Genomic DNA, 27,557 nt, shown 5'->3' on the forward strand with positions numbered 1-27,557 from the left:
TTCGGTCCAAAGCATTTATGCAATGCAATAATGATTTTTTGTTTAACACATAAATGAATATCCAAGATTTTCACGCGTTGTAGCCCCGTTCATTATTGCAATGTGACGCGCTTACAATGTTCATCCTTTTGTACCTATCGGTCACTGTTCTCTGAACACACACACACACACACACATAGTGACAAGCACTTGGCACGCTGCAACTCAGCAAAGTCACCGACATTAGCGTCGCGGGGGCCGATATGTTATTGGAGAAAAGGCCTTGGCTTCTAGACAAAGCCGCCGCCGCCCGTGATGCTTCCTTTCGTAGCGCGCAGATAAGACCGCGACCCAAGAGGATTATTTCAGCCATGCGTCCGTGCCGACAGGCCATAAATGTTGGCCAAGCACCTTTCAATGCAGATCTCCTCAAACTCCGCACTTACAACGCTGGACTCATGCAATATCGCAAACAACTTCCACAACGGCGGCCGGCCAAGATATGTGGGAGCTGGTGCTCTCATAATATATCATCCGTCGAGACACCCACAGCCGCCGTTTGTAATGTATACCTGGCACACTGACCTTACCAGTAGGTCGTGCCATTCCAGGGCAATCGATATAGGTTAATTAACATACGAAGTGACTAAGCATCGACCCTAACGAGACACATGCAACCCCTTGCGATTACAGGGAGCGCGCCATCTTCAAGTTCACTATAAGTGTATAAGTTTACACGAGTGCGCGACTTAAGGATCTTCCAATTGTATGTTCCAGTGGCACCCCCCCCCCTCCCTCCCTCAATTGCCGAAATGCTTATGGAGGAAGGTGTTTTACCGTAAATAAGTTGTGAAATAGGTGTTTTCTTATACAGTCAAGGTCCTTCAATATTGAGCAACCCCCGACAAAAATTCCTCGCTACGGGCCTGCACACCGAGCTCACGGGAGAGTGACCTCGAAGTTATCATCGGAAGTTCACCTTTCTTTAAGTGACTGAAATCCGACGGGGTAAACAGTCTTACTGCATGACCCTCAGAGCGCACACATTTTCACCCACGTTTCTGAGGCTTCTCGGAGTGCACAGGTGATTACTTCGAGGTCTTCGCCCATTTTCTCAGGTCTAGGTATCATCTGGAGCAGGACGCGTGCGAATTGTCTTTTGTGAGCACTCTACGCCAAAGCTCACGAGCCTTTTCGTATGAAGAAACATTAGCCACACTGAAAATGCTAGGAGGCCACGTCCGGGCGTGTGTGTTTAGACAGGTGAAATGAGAGAGGAGCTCGAAAGCTCATCGACCGACCACAAAGACAGGCTACGCAATTAAAGCATTGCATTCTGTTCTTGTGCAATTCTATGATTTTTTTTTTCGGAAGCTGTTTGGTTCTTCAACGTTGATATGTTTCACGAAGCCAGTAAGAAAAAAAGTTCGCCCCGCGTCGCAACTCATTCGATAGACGAAATATGAAAACACATTAAGCAAGAAGAGAGCATTTAGAGTCTGCAGCAAAGAAGCAAAGAAGTGTCGTATCAACCAGTGTCTTCTCGTGCAGTGCGTGTCAACAGACGTTGGTCAAGAATGATGCATATTACAGATAAATGAAGCCTGCCCAAAATTATTAAAGAAGTCCCTTGCGTATGATGCTCAGTTTCACAACGCATAATATTATCATAAATGCTGGGGCTTTACGTGAGAAAACCCAGATATGGTTATGAGGCCCGTCGTATAGTGAGGTGTCCGGAATAACTTGGACCACGTATTCTTTAACGTGCACCTAAGTGTATGCACACGGGTGTCCTCTACATTTCGCTCCTATAGAAACGCGGCCACCCAGGCTGTGAATCGGGTCGCTGCAGTCAATCTTTGCAGTGCGGAACCCTTAGTGCTAAGAGTGCTGCTTGCGTAGTGCGTGAAAGTAACGCAACGAGGATTGAAGAAAAAAGCATGATCGGCAAGATGCAGCGCTAACGCCCGTTAGGGCCATTTACCTGCGAGGCGAAGTCGCAGGTCATGGCAGGTTGCGACGCGACGTTGTCCACGTGATTGCGCCCTGGTGGCAAAGCGGACGAATAAGCGCGACCGCGCGATGCTGGCCGTCGGCCGGCTGGCTCCTTGTCGCGTTCCTCTTCGCATCGCCAACTGCTAGCGACGCGTAAACACAGAGATGCCTGCCTCTTCGAAGCGCGCGGCCATTCGAGTGTGCCGGCTTCTCTCCGCTCCCAAGGAGCGCGGAGGGCGAGGGGGGCGGGACGCAACCTGTATACGCACATCGGCGCGCGGGATCCATCGCGGCCTCGGGTTACACCAGCAGTCGCTGTGGGAACGAAGCGACGGCACGTTCTCTCACACAAATCAGTGTATATCACGGGACTCGGTTCATCCGAGGACGTTTTCTCGGAAAGCTTCAAAGCCACAGCCTCCTTGAAGCGCTTCACCAGACGCCGTGGACCCGAAAAACGCGGCGTGTATGGCAGAAAGTCACCTGACCATCTAACGTCCCCTACACACAAAAAAAAAAAAAGAAAAGAAAAAAGGTTTTAGCTGGAATCGAAACCACCAATAAGCGTTCTCTCACATAGCTACGTCAGTGCTTGAAACCGCTTTCGAACAACACCCTGTATACAGACGAGACACGTCGGGCGAAGAATGACGTTCAACGGGCATAATATTGTGTGACGTAATCGCACTAACCCCTCTTACTATGCGAATCGCGCAACAATTGCGTGGTGTATTGTTTCCCACCCGTTACAGAGCGCCCAGCCGTCATTTCAATTTCAATTTATTTTCATAAGAAAAACAAAAAAAAGTGGTGATTCCCACTTGCGCACCCTACGTCATTCGTTGCCATCACCGCCAGCATCGATCCATCGAGTCAGCAAACTAGGCGGCTACGTAGGCGCGCTGATTGATTGCCTTACGGGCGCGTATTGAGTACTTAGCTAACGTCTGCACACATTCGAAAGAGACGTGCATAGAGTGAAGTACCGCCATAAAGCTATCGAAGGGTCGATTTAGTGAGAAACATACTGTGCACACATTGCGGCTCAATTGCCTTATACGAGTGCGGATTATCGCCTTCCCGTCTTACAATAGCGTAACACGTGTAACACAACAATAATAACGCTGACTCTTGTGTCATCGCTTAGTGATACATTGAGCAAACAGCTGATGGAGGAAGCCGCGTTTAGTTGAACAGATGTCTTGACAAGGATCTTCGTATGCTATGTCAAACTGCAATTGGTCTACGAGTGTTGAAGATTGGGCGAGTTGGTTCGTCGTACTTGAACTGGTATAGCGCATTACGGGGAAGAAGAAACGGCCGAGCAGACCGACACAAGAGGACAGAGCGCTAACTTCCAACTGAGCTGGAAGTTAGCACTCTGGAAGTTAGCGCTCAGTTAGCTGGAAGTTAGCGCTCAGTTGGAAGTTAGCGCTCTGTCCTCTTGTGTCGGTCTGCTCGGCCGTTTCTTCTTCCCCGTAATGCGCTATACCAGTTCAAATGCAATCGGTCTGCAGGCAAAATAATCACCAGCACTGCTATGTGATACGGTCAGCCATTATTCTAAGCCTGATTTCTGAGCCATATGCTGCACGGTTTTAGTGAGTGCAGCGCAAAAAAGAAAAAGTGCTACTACGGCCGGCCGCCATTCATTCCACGCTTGCTTTAAAACGTGGGCGCCTATTTTCAGGCTGTGCGCTTGTTTACTTTCTCGAGTGGAAACGCTAGCTCCAGAGTTTACATTAAGAAACCGCGTGGGTCCCTCGAGAATGCTCGGACGATGAGCCGCTTTCGCACATCACGTGATCAGTCTCCACAATCCACGAATAGCTTGCGCCAAGTCGTGTTGCTCTCACCGAGGTGCTCCGTGATATAGTATAAACAAGCACGCATACATCCTCACCCGCCCTGGTAGCTTAGCGGTGCGGATGTTGAGCTAATCGCGGGAACACGGGTTCGATTCTCGGCAGCGCCATTACGATGGAGGCGAATATTAATCACACCGGCTTCCTTGAACTTAAATGCAAGCTTGAGGATCACATTAAATTATTGCGGAGAGCTACGACATGCCAAAACTCCCAAGATGTGTGGCAGCTTGGGCTAGTTGGTATGGCATGACGATAGTTATAGCGCGAAAACGAAACGACGACACAGAGACAAGAAGGACACGTGTCTTTCGTGTCCTTCTTGTCTCTGTGTCGTCGTTTTGTTTTCGCGCTATAACTATCGTCATCCCAAGATGTATTCGCATACCTACATTCATTACGCTTTAGTCAAAACCTTTCTATCAATGACTCGGTGGGACAGCGAAGTGTATATGACATTCCGCCACTAGAGATATGAAATTCCTACGCGAGAGATAAGTGTTCAAGCTCCGAGTTTCTTCTTTCGACAAGTTAATCGAAGGCTGACTTACGCACGTACTTCCACTACTATCGATGTGAGAGGCTTCAACCACTAGACGCGTTTCTTCATTCTTGCGCCTATATAACACTGTGAAGTTATATAATTTCGCCATGCATTTGAACCACCGTGATTTGCACTCTAAACTATGTAAGGAACGAGCAGATAGTGAAATTAGATTACATGGCTGTAGTATGCCGTCTCGTTATATGTTCCATCGCGTGGGCACTGTTCAGTGGCTATAATTTCTTTCTTTTTGTTAGCTGCCATCTTGAAGGTGAAGGGTGATGGTGTCACGGGGTCTTTGCTCATGTAGGTGTTTGGGGGGAAGTCCCCGCTGAATGGGCTTGTAAAGAAGCAGCTCCGATTTAGCCGGTGAACAACCCAGCACGTCCGTGAGGCGGCGTCGAGGCAAGCCCTTGCACGTCCCCTCATGGGAGGCCTAGGCCCGACCACCTGAACCGGCTGGTTTCTTGTAATAAAGTTTATTCCTCCTTGTTAGCTGCCCTTGACCTGAAAAAAAAAAAAAAGCCCGCGTAGACGGGGACAAACTGTTGTTGGCGACTTTGTGCACCATGCACCATCGGCGATGCCAGCAGTAGGGGGAGTGGATAATACCCTCCCGCCCCATCACCCCCCCAAAAAAAAGAAGAAGAAGAAAATTCTGGCTATGTTTTTGGCGTGCATAACGGGCGTTCGAAACAGGCCAAGCTTCTAGCGCTGAGCTGATCCCCGGAACAGAAGTTTCAAAGCGATAGCCTCAAGACGCCCACGTTGCAGAACGTCCAATGTGGTTGGCGTCGGCGGCGTTGCCCGTGAGCGTAATATCTCGATGGATTTGTTCTCTGTGCGTTGTTATGAGGACCCAAAAATACGTCTTTGAATTGGTTCACATCGGCTTGCCTGCTTGGTTCAAACTAACGATTGGTGGACGCCGTCGTATCCACGGGTCTGGCGTATGCTGTGAAAATTGATGTGAGAAATAGCTCGCGCATCTTTCTGGTGATCAAAGGAGTTGGGACCTTGGCGTCAGCTCACTATACGGGAAACAGTGAAAATGGTATGGCATTCGTCTTGTATTCTGCCCAGTGGTTTTTGTAGCTTGAAGTGGTCGAGCGGTTCAATAAGCCCATTGTTGACTGCTGTCCGTTTCCCTTCACATCTTCGTCTCCATGGTGTACCAACCCGAGCCACGTAGACGTATCGCTGCTTGACACATGGACCGCCAACAAACGACAGAAAATGAAACACAATACGACGACGTTTACGTTGCTTGGCATATTGATCGTTTTTATTGGCGGTACATATGTCGAGCAGTTAACACCAACATAGGTGAAACACGTTCTGTAGTGTGGTTCGGATAGTTGGCCGCACATTTGTGAATGGGAAAAGCAGAAGGAACACGACAGCGCTTGGCCTGTGTGTTCCTTCCCTTGCGCTACGTCTTCTTTAACCCTCTTATTGTTCTGTGGACCGGACACTATCGTTTTCTGTACAATACGTAACAAAGAAAATGTAACATTATATGTACAGTCGTGGTCAAAAGTTTAAAGATGACAACTCGCGAAAAAATAAAAATTGACTTTCCCAGCAGTTTGTGAGTGCATTTGGTAGAACTGCACAAGCACATGTCGTCAGCGCGTTTTAGAACATGACGGAAACATATAGTCAATCCTGCCTGCTGAATCAGAGAAAAAAAATTCTTCTTTTTTTCCCCCTCGCACTTCCTAAATTAACTGCGCATTACGGCCCCACACGCAACACGCGCACACGGCGGCGTTCGTGACTGCATGCACGTTGCGGCGGGGTTAAGGCCATGCTCTGGCTCGGATCCAGGGCCCAGTGCGTCTGACAACACCACGAACCCCGGTCGTCGCCGCATTTCGGGGCCCGTGCGGGCCGATGCCAAGGTACATACACAAGCACAGCTGCTTCCCGCGTTGCTCCAGTGCCAGAAAGCAGGGTGCAATCAAGAACGGCCGGGTGTGCGCTTGTCCCTTATATATACTTCGTCGCTACTGCGAGCGTTGGCGGGAGTAGGCGATAGTCAGTTGGTCTAAAAACAACATCTTATCGACCTGGCGGTGCCTTCTGGGCGTCGAGGTCCAAATGCTTCGCGACTGCCTTAAAACTGATCGTCATGGAGTGAAATAAACGAGACAGAGCTATAGACGAGCGAACGCGAATTTTTCGCATGGTTGCACTTGATATCGATGACAGTGAGATTCTTCACCATCAAACACTCATCCATTCTCTGATGGGTATGCATAATATTCTAGCAAATGAAGAGACGGTTAGAGGAAATCGCCAGTTAACCGGTGGCTACGCTCAAAAGATGCGTCACATCCAAGGGCAGGGGCCTGTGCAGACATGAACACGTACAAGCTGAAACTCGCAATCATTACCAACTAACCCTGTTACGTTCTCTACGCAACACATACTTTTTTGTGAGAATGCGTAAAAGGTGATTTTGAAGACCATCATCATGGTTGTGTCATTACGAGTGTTTCAACATACCCGATTTCCTATTTATGCCCACCCTTAATGTAATGTCCAAACAGGTACTTTTTACGGTCAATAAGTAATCATGATGATGATGATGATGATGATGATGATGAATAACAAAAATAGACGAAAAAAAATAAAATACTGCTGACTGCAGTAACTGCCAAGCACAGTCTTCCGACACTTCAACGGTCAGCTGTGTGAAGGGACCAGAGGAGAAATAAAAAAGACAATAAAAGAGGACACAGCGAAGGTAATATATTGACACAATGTGATTTCAAGTTACGCGCTCTAGCCGACACTTGTGCTTTCCAGATGGTTTGCAACGCACGAGCCTGCGGGGCCCTGCTGCGCGCGACCCGCGATGAAAAAAAAAAAAAAAAAGAAAGAAGAACGTGGAAGAAGAGGTAGAAGTGAATCCTCGAGACAACTAGGAGACAACGAGCATGACGAAGATGAAGAATCGGCGTAGTTCTTGAGCTGCACAGGAAATTATTGCACAAGGTTGCAATAACGACCATTCTGTCGTCACCGCATCCGTCGCTTGCGTCCACGTCTTCGGCGAGATTCGCAGTGCTTCCAGGCTCCGTCTTGTGCACCTTCCGTACCTGTATACTGTGAAGCTCGACTGTGAAGAAGCTTCCCGGGCTTAGGATCGGGTGGCAGTATACTTATTGCTCTTTGAGAGTTCGTTATTTTCGGTAACTGTATCGATCTTTCTCAGCTGAAGCAAGTCATTCGATCTTGATGTCGTTTTCTTCCTCTGGCCGAAAGCACTCCCCTTGGTTAGCTTCCACTCCCGCCAACGAGTGACCGATAGTGTATTTGTTACGCAGTGGGGCGAGCAGTGTCCTTGTGCCTTTGGTACCTACAGATTGGGGCTGTATTTCAATGAAGAACCCAAAGGCGATTCAATTGGAGCTTCGAAAAGCCACTTCGCATTTCCAGGAGATCACCGAGGTCCGCCAGTTTGGTCGCGGAGGCATCCTGTGCTGTTCCGCAGATCAGGAATGCATTCGTGAGCTCCTGCAATGTTCCGAATTCGCAGCGCATCTGGTAAGCCCGTTTATTCCGGCACAACTCGCATGCTCAAAAGGATTAGTCCGCGGTGTAGACACAAGCCTGACACCTGCAGAAGTGCTCGATTTGTTTTAGGTGCGGGTGTAGTTTTAGTGTACAGGTGCACCCGTACAATTAACAACATAAAATATTCAATGGAATCGGTGATAGTGACATTTGTAGGAACAGTCTGACCTTCCGAAATTGGGATAAGATATTACCCTATGCAAAATTCGCCTATAACACTGCGATGCAAGAGACAACAAGGATGATGCCATTCCAACTTGTTTTTGGCCGGACGTTAACGACACCTTTAGATGCAATGTTACCTATCGACGAGGCGCCCGAGAATGACAATGACGTTCACGACTACATACAAAGAGCAGAAGAAGTCAGACCTTTGACACGATATCGCATTCTCCAACAGCAGAAAACCGACACGCACCGATACGATCTGCGAAGAAGGGACGTCCAGTACGCACCAGGAGACAGAGTATGGGTGTGGATTCCTGCACGAATACGTGGCCTGTCAGAAAAACTGTTCCGCCGCTATTTCGGTCCGTACAGAGGGCTCCGCCGCGTCGGCTCGCTCAACTACGAAGTTATGCCAGAGGGACAGGATATTTCATCCCGACGGCGAAATCGCACGGAAAGTGTGCATGTCGTCAGGATGAAACCATATCACGACAGGCAATGAAAAGCTGAAGATACAACGTCCTTTGACGTTAACTGCATCCACGACGAGGTGTTGTGAATGACCGCCATGCGACCAGTTCGACACAGGCATCGGGACGATACACTCTGGAAAGGGGGGCAATGACACAATGTGACTTCAAGTTACGCGCGCTAGCCTATACTTGTACCCTCCAGATGGTTTGCGACGCACGAGCCTGCGGGGCCCAGCTGCGCGCGGCCCGTGTCGCAAAAAAAGAACAACGTGGAGGAAGAGGCAGACGTGAATCCTCGAGACAACTATAGGAGATTTCGTTCTAGCTGTGTTATTATTCTCGGTCACAAGTTCGCCCTGCCTACGTTAGCTTATTGAAAGTGTTCATTGAACCGTGCGTTACAATATTCTCACATACATAATGTATAGCGAATCTATAAAAGGTTATCCATAGTTTGCCAGTGAAATAACTGTCCTGAGGAAGTTTATTACCACGAATTCTTAGGCCAGATGACACAGCTGAAAGGGGAGCACGAGACGACATCATCATCATCATCATCATCATCATCATCATCATCATCATCATCATCATCATCATCGTCGTCGTCGTCGTCGTCGTCATCATCATCATCATCATCATCACCACCACCACCTCAACTACGCTCAGCAGCCTCTCCCATGTTTCTTTTTTCCAATGAATCTTGTCCCGTAGCTGCTGCCAAGTTAACCCCGTACACTTCTTGATTTCGCCTGCCCACCTCCTTTTTTTTTATTGACGTGATGTAAGGAGACGTTGGCGCACAAATTAGGCTCCGGCTACTCCTTTTCCTTTCTTCTGACTAGTTTGTCTTAAAATCCTGTCTGTTACGCTAATTGACCAGCGGTTACCCTGGCTTGTCGCTACATTCCTTGACCAAGCCCACTTTTTGAATTCGACGAAATTTTACTTAACACATAGAAAAACTCATGACGTAATTGCGCTTCCAAAAATTATGTTTGCAGACCAGGTTCAGTACTTTCAGGTACTTATATACCAAATTGCTGGCCAGTCATGAAAGGCACTACCAAAAGTTTTGGCATCCGTGCGACAGTTTTTTATGAAGTTATTACGAGCTGTCATCAGGGCCCTATTTGCGAAGTTGTCGGCACGTTGAGAGACTGCGAAAAATGATGATGAGAAAATGTCAAGTTCTTAATGAACTACACTAATTACTCTAGAATTATATAGCGCATTAATATGTAGTCGTGGGCTAGTTGCTTTATCATTGCAGCATATGACAGCGCACACCTACTCGAAGGACGGCGCAAAACATTTGTGTATTCCCTTGTTTCGTCTCATTTTCTCTCCCGATGTGGGCTATGCTGAATACAGGGTAGGCCGGTAGCTGACATGAGAACACACGCGCATTCAGTCTTATAAAGCAGTGTTTAAGAGCGACGTCCTAACGCAGAACTTACAGTTCTTTAATGTGATGTAAAGGAGGCATCTCAATCGTAGGGCGATGGTGCCACAAAAGATGGTGATATGTACTCGCAGAAGTAACGCACGTTGCAGCTTTTTTTTCGCGGATCACGGACAGGTGTAAGGTGAGACGGAAACCTATAGGGGTACCGTTGCCTGCTAGCTTTATATGCACAGATCGTGTCAGGATTTCCGTAACGAGTCAGGCGACGTGGACACAGCGCCTCGATAGACACGACAGTATTTCCTTCGACAGAGTATGCCAAGTTAAATCCTAAATCGACGCCAATTTCGTTATAGACGGAGTATGACAAGTCAAATCTTAAATCGACACCATTCACTGCTCGAATTCGGTTAGAGACTTCTCATGAAAGGAGCTGATTTAAGTCGTTTCGTGAGCCCGTCAGCAGGGTTTCCCGACCCGAAAGAGACTAAATAGCCAAAAAATTCGGAAAAAGAACTAGTATAAAAGTATGTTCCATTTTGAGCGAAGGCCAGTGAAAGTACCCAAAAAAGTCATGAACGTGAGAAAACAGATTCGGCGTTTTTATTTAATCAACTAAAGGCAAAGGCCCTTTGGAGAGAGTGCAACACATACAGTATGGACACTTAAAAATTCCAACTGCTGAGATTTGAGCATAAATTGTTGGCTTTAGCAAACGTTTCACGCAAGGTGGAGATGTTATTCTTTGCACTATTGTTAAAACTACTCTGTGGTCACGCATCTTGTGTGGAAGGACTGTATAGAAGTAACAGCGCTGGGGAGACAATGAAAACGAGTACGGCATGACTGTGCTCTAAATCAGAGTTGCTGGAGTTGAGTCATAAGCTGTAGTCACAGACGCAATCATTTCTTTCATGAGGACAAAGTCATAGCAGATAATAATCCTGAGCTGCAGTCCATGCACCTAATTTTATAAAAACGACGTAAGCAGTTCGTCGGACATTCGTTTCCCAATGTAAGTGAGTGCACAGTGGCCTGGATGTGGATAGCTTCTGATTGTCTTGTTCACTTAAATTGGTAGCTTTAAATCACTTGGAGCAATAGGTGGTTTTTTTAAGACGAGGCTCAAGGCAGCAGCCGACCGCTTTTGCTTTGAAATTCATTGTCTGTGTAATCCAAGAGCTAACTTCAACTTCTGGAGCTGGAAACGCGCTTAAGTTACCATGTTGTGATACCACATACTTGAACACCAACGGCTGCAAGGTCATCATATTTTGATAATCTGACTGAAATCAAAGGAAGAAGAAAGCAGCCAAAAGTATCCAAGTAGTCAAGACCTTTCTGTCGCCATTACCCAAAAGAAATAGCCAGATTAACTCAACTTGTAACCGCACCGACAACGCAGACCGTCAGCTATAGTCGTGCTAACAGGCTTTCACTCCGCATATAGGTAACGATACGAGATCGGAATTACCTCCCGTGGTCGGCCACACGTTCGTTAGGCACAGCTGGAGCGCCACTTAAGCCATTTCCCTCTTCCTGGGGAAAAAGTCACTAACAAGCACAAAAAAAATTGAAGGAGTAAATAATGTCACCAGTGAAGGCTGTTGTACAAAGGCGTGGTAGTAATAACATAATTAAAGGAATGATACAAACTTTATATGTGCTTTTAAGGCGCGAAAGAACACTTTTACAATAAAGGACACGGGATACGGGATACCATTTACAAGCATTTATGTAAAGTATTTGTAAATCTACATTAAATCAACAGAAAAGCAACGACGAAAGCGTCTAACGTTTCTGAAAGCTGACATTCCTTTCCTTTATGAATGGTACTACTTCGCTACTTTCAAGAACAGACGATACCGGATGCAAGGCGAGAGCTTGAAGCGCGGCTCTCTGAAGTTTGACGTACAAGTCATGCAATGGGAACGTACGAACACGCACACATCTCGCGTCTCTCAACTAAATGTTGCTCTAAGGCGCCTCGTTACACTTATTGAAAGCGTCGGTACTTGGGCTTCGAAGCGCAGGCAGTGGTCGAGGCGTCTCGACTTAGTCAATCCCGAGTTCGGTGCGCGATATAGACGGCCTTCTTGCGGGGGCCTACCTGCGAGAGATGTCAGTGGATGCTGCAGTCGAGTTTCAACCTCTTCCTGGACGATCGCACAACGGCCGGGGAGGAGGTCAGGCGCGATTAACGGAGGTGGGGCCTTGTGACGGTACACGCACGCAGTGCTGGACCGCTGCTCTGGCAAATATCTCGACGGTGGGCGTCGAAGAGACCGAAACCACCGTTGTCTGTTTCACGGGGCCGAAAGGGGGAAGAGGAGGAGGGACTCCTATTTTTGGTGACCCGGGCGTGAGTCAGAAGAAGCCCGCTGTTCAGGCGTCCGGCCCGAGCTGCGCTGAGGGCCGCTAAGAACGCCGCGGTCGGAGCAGCGCCACGCGGCGGTCGTCCAGATAGAGGGCGTGTTGGAAAACCAGTAGCAAAGCGAGACTTCATTCGCGAGTTCTTTGGCGGTTTCGCCATTGAATTCTGCAGTCATCGTTTCTTGACATGACCAGCCAGGCCGCATGCCATGCGTCCGCCGTCCTCTGACTAGTGACTGACACCTACCAGTTCAGAACAAGATCTGAGTCTTTATTCCATGCGTGTACACATAAATACATGACCGATAATATGAGAGAGAAAAGAAATATTTGCCCAATCGCAGCTTGACTTTGCTCTGTTCCCTAACGCATATATCGGTACTCCGGTACAAAACAGCAAATACTAATAATACTACATAAAAAAACTGAGACCGATCTAGAGAACAGGCAACAACCACAACGGCAAAGGTAACTCAAGATATACAATGCGATTTCAGGATACGTAGAAAGCAACTTACGTATTAGTGGTGGGGCAACATGTCTCAAAATGTGTTTCGAAAAGATAAGAAATTTCACAGATATAAGTGTCACATAAGCGAAATTTGTTTCGTAAAAGTATATTCTAGGGCTAGGAGAATATAACGTGGTGCAACATGGGCATCATAAAACAAGGACCTCCCATAACCGTCGGCTGTCCTTCCCGAGTCTGGCAAAAGCGCGCGTAAGCGCTATAACCCAACCTACATCACGAAGCAGAACAATTAGACAAATATAGAATATGGTTTCAGCACGCGGCTTGCTTAACAAACGGATATCCTGAAAATTGAGCGAAAGTATAGGGCTCATCAAGCTGTTCGTAAAAGGCTCTTAGCCAATGACTAGTGGTCGTCATTAACACGTTCTGCACCGAAATTCACTAGCTAGCTCTTGCTCTTAGCAAGAATCTTCCAGCTCCGGGCTGTGACCTGCAGAGTGGAGGAGGCAGCCGCCAGGCATCGCCTGACGTATACGGTCAACTGAAGGCCACGCGCGCATCATTTCATGAAGCGCTTTTTTACTCGTGTCGATTCATCGCAACACTGTTTAGTGTTTCCAACAATATGTGTTTATGCGTGCCTTGAGGTGAGCGCTCAGTATCATGCGTGGTATTGATACCTTAAGAAGTACCGTGAAGCATACTGTAATGTTTTTACACATTCCCGCTGGTGAAATGTGAAATCGATGCACGCGCTTTTATTAGAAGTCGCCACGCATCACAAACTTCAGGGTATCAGCCGAAACTTCAACAGCCAATCGTCAACCGTTACGCTTGATTACACGATTCTTGCATTTCCCGTTTAGCAGAGAATCGTTAGCCAAAACACAAGTATTGCGCTTAAAAGACAATTCCCGAATGTCATATGATCAGCTGCCACATCTGAGCCAGCTTTCAAGTTATGTGCGGACATTTCCATTACGTGTATGCTTGTGTTTTGTAAGCATTAGTCTTGCATGGACAGTTTTTTGTATTCAGGAACTGTTGTACTACACGCTTGCCTTTCTATGGCCTCGAGTTTCTTTTCTACTTCGACCACAACTGTTGTGATAGAGAAGAGCAGTATAGCTATAGCGCCACCCATTGGCACCAACCTCTCCTTATATACACTTAATAACACACAAGAAGAGCGAATTAACGGAAGGTCCAAGTACGAGTTCGTCTTCACATTAGGGGGCCTTTGTCAGACAATTTGTATCTGCCTTTAGCCTCTTTAACCTGGACAATGACTGCCTGAACAAAGTTCAAATTGAGGTATTCCTAAAACTGAGTAAAGTTGAAAGTTGGGTGAGTTGGTGATACTTCATGTTTAGTGTGAATGGAGACGAGGCACAAGAGGAACGAAACGACAGGACAACCACTGCACTTGCAACTATAGTTTAAAACAAACAAACAAAACAAAAGCAGGGTTAATAAACATACGTGACAGCGTACCACTTGTGCCAATGACGTTCAAGGTACATTTTTCAGTGATCTTCAAAAAAAAAAAATCATTTCGCAATCGCTTAGAACTAACGATGCTTGGACTAACCATGACTGAGGTCTTCCATATCACTCAAAGAAAAGATGAGTGCACCAGCCACGCATATATCGTCAAGTTTAAGTTATTGCAAAGTGTCTCTTTTGAAAGATCACTGGAAACTGTTGCAACTTGAACGTCATTATCACACATCATGTATGTTTATTAACCCTGTTTTTTTCAAAATAAACTATAGTTGCGGGTGTAGTGGTTGTGGTTTGGTTTCTGTTGTGGCTTGTATCCGAGTGCTGCTTAACAGTAAATATTCTTTAAATTTTTACAGCTCCCGCCCCCCCCCCCTCCCCCGGAATTTCGAATATATTTCATGTCATGTAGTCATGCGAACGCCGTAAAGACGAGGTGATAGAAGTACGACATTAATAGCTTGCGCACTAACTTTTTTTACAGTCTGTTTCATGCCTCACAAGACCTTGAAACAGACATTTAAAGCTTTCCCATTGGAAACTACAAATAATGTCCCCATACGCCTTCCTTGGCTTCATTTTCTGCCTGCTTCGTTAGAATATACACACGTCGGGCCTTGCGAGCACGTAGCCAAGACGGACGGGGGGTGAGGGACGAGAGGTTAGCCCCTTCTCTGGAAGTTCGGATGAAAGGGGTGTTTTACCAAGGAAGAAATAATAAAAATATATGTTTTTAAAGGCGTTCAAATGGTACCTACCCCCGACCCTTCCACCCGAAAAATATTTCTGGCTACTGGCCTGGGGCGTTGTTGGTGTAGTAATGAACATTATGCGCGCTACCAACACAACACGTGCGCGATTTTTGTCTTGTCCCTCCTTATTCGTCCTCGTATTCCTTCCGCACTGAATACTAATTGTTGTGGTTTAATTAGGACACAGAGAAAAAGAGAGAGAGAGATGCAAGAGAAGATATAAGAAGATAGCGTAGAGAGATAATTTAGGACGCGTCTAACAAAGAAACGAGCCCTTGATATACAGCGGGGGGGGGGGGGGGGTGCACACAAGTAGCAAAGAGGCACACAGCGCTAGTGTTGTACTCCTCTTTGCTTCGTATGTGTGTCCCCCCCCCCCCCCCCCGCGATCCCAGTTCGCTGAACGATCATGAACCACCAACTAGCCCCCCTTTCTATCCTTGATACATTCCCAGTCCTAAGTGTCACACGCTGGTTTACAACTCATCATTGGAGCTGAAGCGTCGCGTGTTCTGCTCAACACAACCGTGCTTACAGTGGTATAGACTCGGTGTGGACCGTGCGCACAACGGAGGTTCAGATAAAGTCATTAGCATGAGGGCAGCTCGTGTTTACACAAAAATTTGGCGTGGAGCATAAATGAGGCACCACACTGCTTCCGATTTGCTCTACGCGTCACTTGGCACTGATCGAGCCTACCGAGCCACGTCTCGGGTGACGGAAAGTCAACGTCACTAGTACCCACTTGTGCCGCCAGCTGACCGCTTTTGTTTCGCAGGAGGTCAAGGTCTGCCTCTAAGCTCTGGCACTACCTTGCTGTTCTTTACGTCAATTTCAGGCAGTCTTTTGTTAAACCTTCGAAAAATTTTCCTGAATCTCAATTGACCAGCTCATGTCAACGCCTTTAGAGTGTCAGCAATGAACAACCAAACAGTGTCAAAAACTGCTACAAAGGCTATTTTAGACTTTATCAAAAGCACTGGACTAGATACTAGATTGTGGGGTGCTATTTTAAGTGGCTACTGCACATACGCATCACCTCTTCTTGTCCTCATCATCATCCTTCATCTCTCTTTACTTCGTCCTTTCTTTATCCCCTGTGTAGAGTAGCAGGCTAGAGCGAACTAGCTCAGGCCGACCTCTCTGCCTTCTAATAAATTCTCACTCACACACCACACTTTAGAGGCCTTGTAACGTGAATATCAGAATGGCCGTAATAGCTCCGAGTCAGTCGCTTATATTTGTGGCGGAAACATAGGCCATAACTTCAAAAAAAAAAAAATAAAAGAGAGAGAATGCAGCCCTGGTGCAAAACAAAACAAAAATCGCAAAAGCGCTGTGTACTACGTGTGGTGGACTCGCTTCAATCACTCATGCCGATCATAACAGCGTAGCGTCCCGCACTTTGCAGCCACCTGTGAGCCGCCGCAACGGGGACAAACAGCTGCACAAAAATTATGTATTTAATTTGTACGAATAACATGTAAGGGAGCATGCGCGGCACGACTCAATATACAGAGTAAAAAGGCGCATAATTGTGAGGCACTTTTTTCAAAGCAGCTGAAATTTGTATTTAGTCGAACATTTTCACCCTAAAAACATTATAGAGGGAGAAGTTGAAGATCAAGAGAATGAAAAATGAACCATGTGTTCAGCTGCGGGAACTCAATGTATCTTCGTGAGTCACTTTAACACTATGCATAAGATTGTGAACACGCCTGGTAAACAATGTGTTACTCTGCAATTTGACGAGATCACGTGTCAACGCACAATATGTAAGCCATATTTAATTCCTATTCAGCTTCTCCTGTATATGTATTATATAAAAAAGCTTACGACGTAATAAATTAAACGGAAGTTAATCAGTGACATCCAGAGAGCAATAATCTGCGATCCATCCAGGTCCTGCAAACGGTGGGACCTTCGTATTGACGATTCCAGCATATAGATGTTACGGGACAGGGATGGGTGGATATGTTTCTCAACACGCACGAATCATTTCGTTGCCTAGAATCCGCATAAACGTGGCAGCGAGAATGTAGCCTCGGTTTGTACACTAGGTAAAAAAAAATAGCGTATAGGCAAACCAGGCAGGTAGCCAGGTTTTTCTCTTTTTTGGGGGGAGGGGGGATACAAAGCCTAATTATTCGAAAGAAAGTCTTTCTATGGAAAAAAAAAAGTTGTCCAGGAATATGGTCGACTGAACGAATTTTTGGCGAGATGGGGGAAGGGAAGGGGGACAGGCCTCTATGCCTGCATGCCTGACGAAACCTCATCTCGATGCAGCTCACCAGCAGCAGAGCGGCGACTCTTCACGGTCTCCGCTGGCCAAGAACCGCAGCGGCGGCTTCGTCGCCGGAGGCACCGCGGAGTCTGGCAGTCCGTCTCCGCGTCACCCACGAGAGACCCACGCCTCGTCGACAAAGCCTTGGCCATCGCGACACAGTGTCACATCCGCGCACCGCCAACACTCGCAGCAATGCTTCTACGACGCAGGGTTTGCGCGATCATGGTCACTGAGCGTGGTGCATCGGGTAGACTTGCAAGCCTCAGCGCACCAGATGGCCCAACGTATGGTCCGTGTAACGTATAACTTTCGCGCTCCGAAACCGATGACGTTGATGTTCCCAGAGGTGCCCGCGCGCACTATTGCACGCGTTGCCCGGCATGTCGGCATTAAGGCGACGTCGAACCTCTGCACTCACCGTGGAGGATAAGCGGCGCGTATTTGGGATTACGACAAAACTACACCCGTTCCACACTTCTTCTTCGACGCTGCCTGCCAGTGTATACTGCGGGCCTCGCGAAAACTAATTCTCGCGCAGGCAGCGATCACCGCTGCTGCGCAAGTGATGTCCACGAGAGAGCTCTGCGTCTTCCGACAGCCTCGTGCCTTGGAAAGCGCATTGGCCGCAGTGTAGCACGCGGCAACCGTTCCGGCGGCCTCGGCAGGGGCCGGCGCAAACACATGTGCGTCTCTGCTGCTGTAGGTCGTGCGCAGCTGTGCGACCCTTGCTGCGTATAGTGCACACACGCGCTGAGGCACTGGAAAAACTTCCGCAAATCCCGGCTGTCCTCGCCGCTATTGTCTAAGCACCGTGGACACAACCATCATCTATCTGTGAACGTTCTCGAGGCTATAGAGCACGCACAATTTTCTGTAGGTCGCACATGTCTCCAAGGTCTCACTAACATCGACTCATTCGTTAGTGTCTAACGTGTGCCGCTTCCTCAAGCTCTTGAACTAGATAAAATCGTCCACGCGCGTACTGCATGCAGCCTCAAAAGCTGCTTTTCACAAAACCAAGATGTAGGTAAGCCCCGCAGTGGTGGTCCAGTGACTAAGGTACTTGGCTGCTGGCCCGCAGGTCCCGGGATCGAATCCCGGCTGCGGCGGCTGCATATTCGATGGAGGCGGAAATGTTGTAGGCCCGTGTGCTCAGATTTGGGTGCACGTTAAAGAACCCCAGGTGGTCGAAATTTCCGGAGCCCTCCACTACGGCGTCTCTCATAATCATATGGTGGCTTTGGGACGTTAAACCGCACATATCAATCAATCAGCGATGTAGGTAAGTGTCTTGCGGTGCATCACGCACCTATCTTACCGCATCACTTCACGCTTAAGGCATTTTCGCCTTACAAATATTTCTCACTCTATGTGATTTAGCAGAGCTATGGGAAACACGTATTATCGCACATCATTAGTTTCTTCATATATCATTGAAACGACCGAACAAACAGCACAATTTTTTCTCTTCCCCCCTCATCCTTTGCCAATTCCCTGCGTGTCAGTGTGGCTAAAGCGCTTCTTCACTTCCCCCTTTTTTTCGTTCTCTTTTCTTTAATGCCCATTATCTACGTTCTGTGTGGAGATTCGCAAGGCTCGATGGTGATTAAGATTACCGATAAGGTCTCGGTCACACACTAACCGTAATCACAGGAGAGCGATCAAACTGGACGTTTTCTCGGCGCTTTTTTGTTGGCAGGTAAAATTCATTAGATCAACTTCGCTGGACGCGCAGGATAAAGATGAACATTTCGTCTCTGATCGGGCTTCGGGGCATTCCCAAGAGTCGCTCATTTTGAAATGAACTTGTCGAAACTTTGCCGATGATCGGGCAGAAATACGTCTGCCTTGTAGCGCGTGGTATACGTATTCTCAAAAGCCTGTGGTCGGAAAAGACATGCCGTTTCTCAACTCCATCTTGTGTGAACACTGCGGAAAACTTTAATTGTATTTCTTGAATAATACGTGCAAGGAACATTGTGGACTTCGCAACTGAATAGCTTGCTGTAGTTATAGGACGTTTATTAACGCACAGATTTATCGCGTGAGGTGTATGCACGCCCTCTAGCGTGGAACTTAAACTTCCAAGAACATTAGCGCACCAAACTACCTTTTTGAGCTTATTTCGTCACTCGGCACCAGCCGTCACTCAATTGGACTTCCACAGCACGCACTCGTTGTATGTATGATGCTTGCACATACTTAATTTGTCATAAATGAGAGTTGATCGAGACGTCTGACCAATACAGAGCAGGCGTTTTCTCCCTTTTCTCAGAACACAGTCTATGCTGAAAGGAACACGCCAGCCACGACATACTAGGCCTCATACAGTCAAACAAACGGAATTTCCCAAAGAGAGATTCACTATTCATAAAAAAGTTATATTGGCGAGAGACTTGATGTTTACGATATTCTTCTCATGCATACATTCACGTAGTATTAGCATTATTTATTGGAGCGGTCTGTGGCACCAGACGTCGTGTTACAATTTGATTAGCGTGAGTTTCATTACACGGGGACAGCTCAAGCTACCACTTCGGTCAAACGGCAAATTTCCAAGCCACAACAGCTATAGCCGCGGCTCAAACGAAACAGTGGAACCCATTTTGTTTGAATTTCGAGTGCATGCTGATGAGAGTGTGCTCTGAAAACATTGCACGATTTTGGTAACACAAAGAACTTTGTCGTTGGCTGTGTCTTCAGCCTCTTAACTTGCCTCTGGCAACAGAAGCGCGCGATATAACTTCTATTTACATATTGAGATAGTATTGTTCAGCTCGAAAAACGTTACTTGTCCCCTTGAATGCACAAAATGAAAGAATAGATCAGCATGCGTTTCCGCCCAAGAGCCAGAAAACTCCGTCTGAATATTATTCCTTTTTTATCCTATATCAACATTTTCTTTTGTATACATTTCTTGTGCCTCCTCGGCCTGTCTTTCTATACTCAATCCCCGTCCCCGGGCCCCGCAAGTAAGCAATTCGTACAAACCGGCTAAATTTTCTGCCTTTCAATGTATAAAGAGTTCTCTCTCCTCTCTGTAGTTAAGTGGACCATGTCCGTGCAGATCTTATTGAAATGAATTGTACTTTTATAGGGACTAATATAATGCGGCACCTTTTAATTAAGCAAGCTTGAAGAATGAACTCAGAATAAAATTAGATCAGCTTATTAAGCAATGACTGCAAGTCTCGCGTGCCATCTCACAGAACAGCCACAGTTTCTTGAGCACAAGAACGTGGACAGAGATAGAGGCTGGGACGCTGTTCGGCGCATCTGTCGTGTAAGTTCGGATTGCTGTCGTGTCTTATGTAGTGATAATAATTGGTGGAGTTTTACATCACAAAACCACAATATTATTATGAGAAACGCTGTAGTGGAGGTCTCCGGAAAAAAATATCGACCACCTGAGGTTCTTTGACGAGCTCCTAAATCTAAGCACGTCCACGGGCCTATAGAATTTCGCCTGCCACCGCCGCCGCCGCCGCCACCACTGGGATTCGATTTCAGAACCTTCAGGTCGGCAGTCAAGTACCATTACACTAAACCACCATGGCTGGTGCTACCGCATCTTTACGACGCTTCTCATGCAACCTAAATTTTCCATGGGAAAACGAAATAAATCACACGACTGCTATTCGGGTGCACACCGGGCAGAGGGCGGGAGTATGGTGTATTGCCAGCTCTTCCTGGACTCGGGGTGCTGCAGTCTGTGGTCTCGCGTCATGTTCATAAGAAACACTGCCTCATCGACTAATCAGAACGGCCCCACCCATAACCTGGCGCAAACGTAGGTGTATACAAGGGCTGGATTTATTGCGATAGCAATTATGCGGACGCATAATTGGGGCACAATGAAGACCCATGTACAGCAACGCCTTTGGCCTGCTGTCCAGTGGGGCCGCCAAAGGCGGGGGGTATCATGGGTTCATCCCCCATCCAGAAAATATTCAATTTTTCAACACACACATACAAACGCACGCATGAACATACATCAAGTATAGTTAAATCCCCCTCCCACCACAAAAGAAAAAATTCTGGCTACACTGCTTCAGCTGCTGTCCTCTCATTTGTGGGTATTTAGAATGCCTTCAGAGACGCCAGGGGCTGTGCTTTCGAAAGTGAAGAATATTTGTGGAGGAAGCTAAGCAATCAATAAAAGCAACTCAATATAGAGTGTAGCGTAACGTCCAATCTTGAAGTCACTTCCTTTTTTTTAAGTGTGAATACACTTTATAAGCAACCCCAAACCATCTACCGCCGTCGGCGGCGTCCGCAGTGTTCTCTCTATCTTTAAAAGAAAGAGGACTTGGCGGGCCGCAGCGCGACGCTCTACCGAATAAGCCACGGACGCGACGCTGATATCGGTGTCAGTAACGCGCCTTATACCCCCTCCCCCTTCGCTCGCTCCTCCGCTCTCCTCGCTCACTGCAACTGCGCTCGCACCCCTCTCTCGCGCGCGCCCGCCTTCTCTCTCAGTCTCCCTTCGAGAGCGGGTCGTGAGGGGGAGTAAAGTTAAAATCCGTTGGCATTCGCCAGTGAGTTAACGTAAACTCCCCCGTGTGATCAAATTGCGATTCCCAGGAACCATTACACCATAAAGGCACCATAGTGTGATTAATAAATATAATAGTGCGAATTAATAAATACCCCTCATAGCATCACCCCGTGTATTCGCACTTAACCATGTTCACCCTCGGGGAAATGCTTGGGAGTTTTTTTAACGCGATATATAGGCTACTTGCCCTTAAGGCATAATACTTCGTATGTATATGTGTACTACAGATGCGTGTCGTAAGACAGGTGTTGTGTATGAAGGGAAGCAGCGTTTTGGGGCATATATGTTATCACATGTGACCGCGCTCGGGAGCACAGCCAGGATGCACATCTCATAAAAAGAAGCTTCTGGGCGCAACGCGTGACACGTAACGGTCGGCGGATGGCCGTCGCTCCCTGCACGGTCCCGAGCCACTTTGGCGTCGGAAAGAGGAGACGGCACGTGCAGCGGCGCTCCTCGACGCAGCCTGGACGAAAGGAAGGGTGCCCACCGAAGGAGAGGAGAACGTGGGGACACTTCCTGTCTCCCCTCATCGAATCGGCCGTCCGTGCTGATAAGCCCATCCCAGCCAGTGCAGAATTTAAACTACTCGCACTTTCGTTGAAACATCATCGAGGGAAACTGTCGAGAGAGAGTGAATGAGAAATATCCCGCTTGCTTTTCTCGGTTTGCTACCCAGCACTGTGTAATAATGGGGTGGGGAGGGGGGCTGAACATAGGAGGAAAAATATACGATATGAAGTCTACTTGAAGCTGACTAGTAGAGTAGAGATCTTCAATTCAACTTCACTGCGTTAACAAAAAATCATGCTATCATGCACTTTCGTTGAAACATCATCGAGAGAAACTGTCGAGAGAGAATGAATGAGATATGTCCCGCTTGCTTTTCTCGATTTGCTACGCAGCACTGTGCAATAAGGGGTGGGTGGGGCATAACATAAAATAAAAGTATACGATATGAAGTCTACTTGGAGCTGGCTAGTCGAGATGTTCAAGTCAACTTCAGCGGGTTAACAAAAACGCATGCTATCGCTTGTAGAGCAGCCCGGCATCAAAACAACTGGTATATATCAGTCTGAGTTTTGCATAATGTGGTAATTTCTCAGCTTATTGAGCGTGGCTCAGAAGTCCTTTCTTCGCAACGGCTCGCAACTGACTACAGTCGAATAAGACAACGGCGAGCGAGCATAGACGTGGACACAAGGGGGGAGGGGCACAGGGGTGGCATTTATTGTCATCATCATAAGTCTGACTACGTCTACTGCAGGGAAAATGATTGTCCCATGTTCCACCAATGTGCTATATAGAGCCACGTCATATCCACATACTTCCTAACCTCATCTGCCCACCTAACTTTATGCATACCTATCGCGTGTTTACCTTCTCATGGAATCCAATATGTTACCCTTAATAACTAGTGGTTATCCTGCCCACGACTCCGTGCCCTGCCCATGTCCATTTATTCTTGATTTCAACCATGATATGCTTAACCCCCGCTCTGCTTTCTTATTTCCTCTTAGCGTTGCACCCTATCATTTTCCTTTTCATTGCTCGCAGCATCGTCCTCAATTTAAGTTGAACTCTCTTTGTAAGCCTCCATGTTTCTGCTAAGTTAGTAAGTACGCGTAAGATGCAACTGTAATACACCTTTCTCTTGAGGGATGGTTATTCTTCTAATTATTTTACTCTCATGGTTCGACTGCGTGGTTTCTAGCTGTCCGAAAAAGACATGGTCCTTTACAACTTCCATTGTCTCGGTACTGGTCGCTTCCTCATAATCATATAAGTGGGGGCGCCAAGTGTCACCCAAACCTTTGCTCAGTAGGACTTGTCCCGTCGTTTTTTAATGTGCAGAGCTGTGGTCACGCAGCTTTTTGGCGACAATGGCGGCAGAGGACGCGTGCTATTGAATTATAAGAGCTATTCTATTTCTACCTCTACCCTTGAAGAAGAGCAGGGGACCAGAGGCAGGCCATTATGCCAGGCCCGTCATTGTTTTGTTCTCATATTAGGGGCGAAGCTCCCCGATGTCGAGCCATGTCCGCCATCGTCCCTCGATGACGCTGACCACGATAATGATGCATTCAGACGATGGACCGAATCCGGATTTGTCGTGGACGCGGACGGCTAATCCGCGGATGATCCGCCTGCAGGCGCATCCACACGACGGATGGTGTCCTATATGGTGCATTCAGGCGACGGACCGAATCCGGATTTGTTTTGGACGCGGACTGCTAATCCGCGGATGGTCCGCCTGCAGGCGCATCCACACGACGGACGGTGTCCTAGGGGAAAACAGCCGGATTACCCTCGACAGCAGATTCGGCGCTCACCTGCGCCCGCTGGCAGCAGACCGGTTTGAGAGTATTCAACATGGATGCCCGCAAGAAGTGAAGCTTGGCTGCGATGTCTGTCGTGTTGTGACAAATGAACGAGTAGTGTTATTCTTTCAGGAAAAAAGGGAGTTGCTAGCAGGATATTCTTTCAACTACATTATTCCCCGCTTGTAGAACTTCTAAACGTGTCTCCCGTCTTTTTTTTAGAAGCGGCACGTCACCGGTTGCAAAAGTTAGAATATTTCACCACCATGACGGCTAAGATTAATCTCGCGTGTTGAGCGACGGCGGCGACATTTCCCGAACCACCAAAAGTGATTTCTGCATATTTAATCACCTGAGAACAAAGTCTCCGGAAACTAAGTAAACAATGCTCAAGCGTAGATGATGCCGACCAGTCATGCAGCTGTCCGCGAGCCATGGAGGACATGCCGCGAGCAGACGAAAAGTGTACTGGTTGCCACCGACCCCAAGCTATTCCGCTGAAGTACCGGTTCTCCCCCGCCAGAATCCCGATGTGAGAAACAGGTTGGGTTCATCCGTCCGCGAGCCGCGCGGACGAGTCGCGGACGAGGGGAATCGCTGATGTGAGGTCACGTGACGCGCCGTCCGTCCCGCCACATCGGGATTCGATCCGTCGTCTGAATGCACCATAAGCGAGGTACCTGCTAAAAATTCGTAAGGCATTATGTGTACTTTGTGCTGTGGCTGTGGACGATGAAGAATAAGCGCGTTTCAGTCAACACATTCTCTTTCTGCCATAGATAAAACGAACGTGAACGCATTCTCGCCCGCGAAGCTGCAGTGCCACGGGAACGTCGGCAAGCCGATCCACAGGCAGCGAGGGCTCACGGAGCTGTAGCGAAACTCGAATATTTTCCGAGGCTTGCCTAGCAAAACACATCGATATGGAAATGCGAGGCTACGATACACAAGAAAGACCCCTTCATACTGGCTGTTGACTTTAATGTTGATATCATGAACGACGACTGGCTTGTGCAGCATATGACATTGCGATATGCTGTGAAATACATTTCGTATGACTAAACAACCAATAACAACCAGGGGGACGTGTATTCGCGAACTTCAGTTGTCATCCCATCCTAGAACCTTTGTATTTTCATTTCACTGATCACAAGGCAGCTTCAATGAAAGGAAAGTGAAGTCTGCACCTCGATACGATTCATGACCAATAAAAGAACATCGTATATACTGTACACACGAATTGTTACTCATCTGCATGTTCGAGTGGGAAGTATACGGGGCATTCATGGTTACCTGAATAATTACCTAAAGCTTCCCCCGCTAACCATCATTCACTTCATGGCATAGATGTGTATCTCCACAATAAAGAAAAAAAATAGGCGTGTAGCCCAGTCGCTGGACACTCCCCTTGTGAGCTCTATGTCGAAAAAATAGCATCGCAAATAAATTGATTTAGTTTTTTTATATTAATTCCTTTATGAGAAACCTGTTACGTTTCAGAGGAACAAAGACACAGTTATCCTATTCAATGAGCTTGAGGAAGGCTTTCACATTTAAGAGTTCATAACATTATTCATGTCCCAGAGACTGCTCTAGCAAAGATAGATAGTGAATGACAATTAATAATACAGTCTACACATTTCCCTGAGACTTCGGGATAGTTTCTGCATTAAAAAAATTGGCAAGAGTACATTTGAAAACGACGTCCACGCATATAATTAATTTCTAGTACTGCTGAAACCCCAGATATAGGGACACGGGAAATTACTTTCCGTGACTTATGATAAGTGATTGCCTGTCTTGAGCATAAATACTTTAATTGCAGCGTATTTACCCCACCCCGCCTCCTCCCTTTGTGAATGTGCGAGCAGGTGCATGCATGCACACATTCAGATTTCAGCAAATTTAACGCGCAGTTTTTGGCACCAAACAGAGTTTTTCAGGGAAAATGCAACGCATCTACCATGGAAGATCAGTTGAAGACTGCATTGAAATGATACCCACACGTTTTACTAGGATGACGCCACCGTTGCAACAATAGATGAGTACGAAATCCCGTAGGTTTGCATTCATTGACGAAGAGGAAAGTGGGTTGATCTTGGGACGGCCATCGTGTTACAAGGCACGAGCCGTGTTTGCAGACACGTTTTTTCGTGCGCACGCACTTGCAGTATCCGGTGCAGTTTTGAGGGCGGGGGATGTGTGTCACATGCATGTGGCAGCTGTGCACGGGCAGCAAATGTGTACACTATATGAAGGCACGCAGCTGCTGCACTAAATTAGAAAACATCTAAAACGGTAACCGCTAGAGTTTAGTGTGACCCATTCGTTAGGCATCTGGCTTCCCACATCGCTAAGCTGCAGCTTCGGATTATCGGTTGTCGTATTCACTCGATGGAGGCCGTGCCAGTGAGATGCCAGTAAACATCACAGGCAACTATAAGCTGCAGTGCAGCTCTAAACAAAACTGAATCCCTTCTGAATTCACCTAAGACGTCTGAAAGGTGACGAGCCGTGTTGTTTTTCGTCTCAATCGATTGCGTTGCAATCCAAAAGAACAAACTTTCAGGAGATAGCTGGTTTGTGTTCAATGAAGCCATGGCACTGATAAGACACAGGCTACAGAAAGAGATAGCACACGTCTTGTACTCTTCCTGAGATCCCTGTCTTATCAGCGCTATGGCTTCATTGAACGATTGCGTTGAACCTGCCTCGCCACCTCCAGAAAGCTTGTGCCCCTAACGTGGCTTTCCACTGCCTCCAAGATCCGAGGCACCTTCCCCTAATATTACGCTGCTTCCGTGATCGGCTCAGCTTTCAGCGAGCCACGATGTCGCGTGATGACGTCATTATGTGATGTTACGTGACGTGCCGTCACATTTTGGTCATATTATGACGTCATCAAGTCACCATGATGATATTTTCCGCGACTCGTGTTGCCGCCAACGGGAGACGCCTACGTGGAACGTCGGTCAACTTTCGCGTTTCATGAGGCATGTAAGGTTTCAACCTTAATAAATATGAGGTGATACTAGTAAAAACAAATCGGCGAAGTTTGCACTAAGCCGTTCAAGCCTCGAAACAGCGAGATGATTCCGAAGACTTATATGGTTGCTTGTAGGTTGTTTCCGTGCAGGTTCTTTCTAAGTTGCTTCTGGGTCGCTTTTAGGTTGTAGAGGTTCGAGTTAAATCATAGGCAGTCATGAACACGACACGGGTACAATCGTCGTTGGCGCAGGCCATCCATCGCTTCGGGTTCTTTTCGCAGCCG

The 27,557-nt window shown here is 47.3% G+C and overlaps 1 protein-coding gene across 1 annotated transcript in view; it reads right to left on the minus strand.

Annotated features, from left to right (window-relative positions):
• The window catches only part of LOC119171596 (uncharacterized), a 77,807-nt gene extending 59,854 nt beyond the window's left edge, over positions 1–17,953 (minus strand). The window contains exon 1 of the mRNA XM_037422374.2: positions 17,412–17,953. Coding sequence (XP_037278271.2) covers positions 17,412–17,556 — 145 coding nt within the window. The 5' untranslated portion in view covers positions 17,557–17,953. The remainder of the gene's footprint in view (positions 1–17,411) is intronic.
• Positions 17,954–27,557: the final 9,604 nt, after the last annotated feature.

Source organism: Rhipicephalus microplus, chromosome 4, assembly GCF_043290135.1.
Source record: "Rhipicephalus microplus isolate Deutch F79 chromosome 4, USDA_Rmic, whole genome shotgun sequence".
NCBI lineage: Eukaryota > Metazoa > Arthropoda > Arachnida > Ixodida > Ixodidae > Rhipicephalus > Rhipicephalus microplus.